Source organism: Pteropus alecto, unplaced genomic scaffold (genome assembly GCF_000325575.1).
Source record: "Pteropus alecto unplaced genomic scaffold, ASM32557v1 scaffold23, whole genome shotgun sequence".
Classification (NCBI taxonomy): Eukaryota; Metazoa; Chordata; class Mammalia; order Chiroptera; family Pteropodidae; genus Pteropus; species Pteropus alecto.
In genome coordinates, this window is record NW_006435837.1 from 4,119,197 (window position 1) to 4,124,543 (window position 5,347).

Here is a 5,347-nt window from a genome sequence, read left to right on the forward strand (position 1 = left end):
AAGGAAGTGTCCAGAAGAGGGTTCTAGGTAGTTTGGAGAGACCAGGGACATCAGCTACTTATCAACCCATTCCAACATTTAAGCAAGTGTTATGACTACACTGGTAAGAATAGTGGTGCTGAATATTAATCCTGTTCCAAGTGTTTTCTATCCACCTATTAGAGGAATCGGAGGCTGGAAACAAGTAAAAGCAAGTCTTGCTTTTTAACTTAATTTTCATAGTCTTTCCTTTACAAGTTAGTGCATGTGGTTCTATGAAGATTTTGCCTAACAGGTCACCACGTTGGTGTACTGCTGCTGTGGTCTCCCTGGGGTCAGCAGTTATCCTGCACTTTCTTTTCTTTTCCTCAACTTTATCAAGATATAATTGATATAAAATATCCTGCACTTTCTATTTCTCTGTATCTTTAAGTTTTCTTACCTGCTCCAAGGCCTCTTCTCTCTATTATATAACCCCTCTAATTTTGCAGCAAAGGAACAAGAACTGATTATATATCAAGATAACAGATAAATGCCCCTACGCAATCTTCCATCTTAATTAGTTGTGTTTTCCAACCCCTCATTATACTAGCCCCTGACATTTTTATTGTCTTTTACTTGATTTTCAGGTTTCTCTGGAAACTGAGGCTCCTGAAAATAGTATTGGTGTTATTACTCTGCCTTCATCGCTGATGAGTAATTTACCCGCTAATGATGTAGAGCTAGCTTCCAGGGTTCAGTTCAACTTTTTTGAAACACCTACCCTGTTTCAGGTAAAGTTGCCACTAATTGCTTTTGGTTTAAGTTTTATTTGGGAGTGGAGGAGTTTTATTTATTTTAATCCTCACATATTCTTAAGCCTGCTATAAGTCAAATGAATTGTGGAAAAGGTGCAGTTTATTTTTAAACAGGACCTAATGATGCTGGTGATGATATATAACAATAACTGACACATTTACCAATTGCCAAGTGCTATCCTAAGCACTTAGAAATGTTAACTTTTCCTCTCAACAACTCTGTGAGGAAGGGACTATTAAACTATTATCCTCATTTTACAGATGAGGACATGGAGGCACAGAGAGGTTAAGTAACTTGCTCAAGGACACACGGCTTAAATGGCTTAATGTGATGTTCCTTTTAAGATTCATGAAGGTCCTGTTGTATCAATCCAAGAAATTTAACTTGGTATTTAGAGCACTGGATAGTGGAACAAGTGCAGCTTCTAATTATCATCCTTGGGAAAGTCACTTTACTCCCTGACTCCCAATTTCTGACACCTAGGTTGTAAAATAAACAATGTGGACTAAACAGTCCTTAGGGTCCCTCCCAGCTCGAAAACTCTCTGATAACATTTCATTTTCCCTTGCTATCTTATTGATTCTCTGGTGTGCTAGGACCCTGCCTTGGAGAACCTCTCTCTAATCAGCTACGTCATATCGTCGAGTGTTGCGAACCTGACTGTCAAGAACTTGACAAGAAACGTGACAGTTACATTAAAGCATATCGACCAGAGCCAGGTGGGAGAGGCCTGTTTGGTCTGTTCACTGACCAGAAACACCTTGTGCAAACTATGCCTATAAGACTTGGTCTGAAAAACGGAGATCCAGCAGAACTTTAAACTTGGTTAGGGCAGTGTGTAAGACTAGAATCACATAGTCATTCCATTGGGTTTTAGCATGTCTAATAACTGACCACCTAATTTCTAAGAAGGAACAGCACAAAATCAAGCTCTTATCAACTGCCAAATTTCAGTGCATTTAGATCTGTGGCTGCAAGTCTGATTCTTCCCTCCAAGGAGAAATTATCCCTCAGTTCACAGAAATTATCCTTCAATTCACATTGAGCATCACCTATGATCTTGCTACTCAAAGTGGGGTCTGCAGACTTTTAGGCCCCACCCCAGACCCAGAATCAGAATGTGTATTTTAATAAGGCCTCAAGGCGAATCCTATGCATAATTGCTGAGTTGAAGACACGCTGACCAAAAAAAAAAAGACATGCTGACCTATATGAGACTCACTTGCTTCTAGAGACCAGGATGAGATTCTGAAACAAAAAATATCAGTTTTTTTCCAATTGCTTTTCAGTTTTTTCAGTTCAGTAATTATTTGTAATGTCTTTCTACTGCAGGATGACTTAACAGTGAGATGTGTATTTTGGGACTTGAGCAGAAACGGTAGGTTCCAGTCACACCTTTTTCAAAGTCTTGAGTGGGTAGGAAGGCGGAGAGTGAAGAGGAAGGGCAGTCATTGGTGCTGTGGCCTTGCTGATAGGACAGATACTCTTCCTAATACCAACAGGTGGCAGAGGAGGCTGGTCATCCGATGGCTGCTCCGTCAAAGACAGGAGGCAGAATGAAACCATCTGTACCTGCAGCCACCTTACAAGCTTTGGTGTCCTACTGGTAATATCCCCACACTACCTGTCCTTAGATTATGGGTCTGAGGGGTAGTTTGGCATGATACCATGATATCTGATGGGTGACTTTGATAGATCAGCAGATATGACATTGTAGCAAAGTTATAAACCAATGACATTACTCTTCTAACAACCAAATGCACTTGAAGGATAATACTTGAACATGGAAGTATTTCTTCCTATTCTATTTTTACATTTAATTTTTTCTCATTTAAGTAGGTAGGAGGACAGGGGAATTCAGATTAAAATGGGTAATAAAAATTGTTTAGTTTGCAATGTGTTTTAAATTTTTTTATAACACGTTGACATAATTATTTAATCACCCCAATAGTCCTACAAAATAAGTAGAATGGAGCATTGTTGTTGTCATTTTAATGAAGTCATAATTAAGGTTCATTTGTTAGGTAACCTTCCATAGTCACAAAACTAAGAAATATGTGAGCCAGAAGCCAAATTCAAGACTTTAGGCTCCCAGCCCAGTTCTTCTCCAGTGCACCATAATACACTGATAAAGTATGTGGGCTTTAGAGTCAGCCAGATCTGAATTTGGATCCTGGTTCCTCTACTTTGTAGCTCTGTGACCTTGACCAAATTATTTAACTTCTCTGGGCCTCAGTTTCATTATTTTTACTTGATGGTAATAATTGTGCCCACCTTGTAGGTTTGTCGAACAAACTATGGATGGGCACTTAGAACATTCAATCAATGTAAAGCATGTCTCTTTTATTTATTTAAAAATATTTGGTCTTGAAAACAATATTTTATTTTCTAGGACCTATCTCGAACATCCTTGCCACCGGCTCAGATGATGGCGCTGACGTTTATCACATATATTGGCTGTGGGCTTTCGTCAATTTTTCTGTCAGTTACTCTCATAACCTACATAGCCTTTGAGTGAGTATCCACAACTGGAAACTTGGATTTTAAAATGCAGTGCTCAACTCCATTGCCAAAATGTATTAATTGAGCTCCTCGACCTACCTTATCCTGTACACCCATTTAGTGGGGCCACCTATATGTAAAACTTCATGGGACTTTTTGGTTTATATAGTTGCTTCCTTCCACTAGTCTGTCCACTCACTGAAGGCAGGGGTTGTGTCTTAATCATCTTTGTGCCCTAAAATAATGCCTGGTACTTAGTTGACATTAAATGTGAAATGAAAGATGGATGAAGACCCAAAATCCCAACATCTTACAATCTGAAATAGACCATAGCTCCATGTACAGCATGAGAACTATGTTTAATATATTATATTTCTAAATTATACCAAGCAAACACAAAAGATTAAATATATTAACACATGTAGGTTGAAGAAGAAAAAAGGGTGTAGAGCTTTACTGAAAAATACAGATACTCAGTACAGCTTTGTAGGTCAAAGCAAGAATGACATTCTAAATAATAGCATCTCCTCCTTGGCTCACCAGAAAGGTCCCTTTGGTCACTTTTTTTGGGGGAATTCCAACAAATTCTGTTGGAAAAGAAGGAAATAGACACTTTTATTACATTAACCAAATGAAACAATATATACGTTCTGAGATGTAGATTTTGGACACTGATCAGGAAATGCACAAATTTACTTTGAGTGCCAAACTTAGGGTCCAGCTGTGACTACAGATCTTCTAGTGGATCTTTGAAAATATTATTAATGAGACTAAATTACCATAAGGCCAGCCATTACTCAGAATGACTTCACCAGATCTAATTTCATACACATAAACATGTACATGTCATCAATTAGCTGTATTTTCCTATTCCTGTTCCATTAGCTATAGTTTAAACTCTTCTTTCCATGATCTCATTTTAACTTAATAACATAATAGGGGAATCTGGCTATATTTTGAAGATCTGAATATAGGAGCCTATTGTATAAGCAGCAGCAGCAATGATTCTAAAAGTCATCTGGGAGAAATAGGGGGTTGGTGTTCCATAGATTCCACTACAAACTATTTAAAAGGATGGGTCCACATAAATACAAACATGAATTTTCCGTATGGTAACCACAGATGATTCTGTTTAGATTTTTCCTTTGTTGCTGTTATTGTTGTTGGTTTTAATGCCTACACACACACACTCAAAGAGAGGAAATTCACACATATGCAGTAGCCCCCCTTATCCACGGTTTTGCTCTCCATGGTTTCAGTTACCCATGGTCAACTACTGTCCAAATGGAAAATTCCAGAAATAAAGAATTCATAAGTTTTAAATTGTACACTGTTCTGAGTGAGTAGCATGATGAAATCTACACCATCCTGCTCCATCCTTCCCATGGTGTAAATCATCCCTTTGTCCAACGTATCCATGGGTACATACTACCCACCCATTAGTCACTAGTAGCCGTCTTAGTTATCACAGTGCTTGTTTTCAAGTAACCCTTATTTTACTTAATAATGGCCCTAAAGCACAAGAGTAATAATGCTGGCAATTCAGATCTGTCAAAGAGAAGCTGTGAAGGGCTTCCTTTAAGTGAAAAGGCTAAAGTTCTTGACTTAACAAGGCAAGAAAAAATTGTATGTTGAGGTTGCTAAGATCTACGGTAAAAATGAATCTTCTATCCATGAAATTATGAAAAAGAAAAAAGAAATTTGTGCTAGTTTTGCTGTCACACCTCAAACTGCAAAAAGTTACTACAACAAGTACGTGATATGTGCTCAATTAAAATAGAAAAAGCATTAAATTTGTGGGTGGAACACATGAACAGAAAACATCTTCTGACTGATGGTAACATGTTGCACCAGAAAGCATTGAGCCTATTATATGAGGACTTCAGCAAGAGATCCCCTTAAACAAGTGACACCAAGCCAAGCAAGCAAGGGACGATTACATAGATTCAAGAATAGGTTTAGAGTGAAGAATATAAAAATTACTTGAGAGATAACGCATTCACATTATTTTATTAGTAGTTACTGATGTTAATCTCTTACTGGGCTTAATTTATAATTTAAACTTTAT

General features: G+C 37.8%; 1 protein-coding gene across 1 annotated transcript in view; it reads left to right on the forward strand.

Annotated features, from left to right (window-relative positions):
- Nucleotides 1-5,347, forward strand: part of ADGRG2 (adhesion G protein-coupled receptor G2) — a 60,369-nt gene that overhangs the window by 42,428 nt on the left and 12,594 nt on the right. The window contains exons 17-21 of the mRNA XM_006911679.2: nt 609-752; nt 1,374-1,496; nt 2,110-2,155; nt 2,280-2,383; nt 3,170-3,291. Coding sequence (XP_006911741.1) covers nt 609-752; nt 1,374-1,496; nt 2,110-2,155; nt 2,280-2,383; nt 3,170-3,291 — 539 coding nt within the window. The remainder of the gene's footprint in view (nt 1-608; nt 753-1,373; nt 1,497-2,109; nt 2,156-2,279; nt 2,384-3,169; nt 3,292-5,347) is intronic.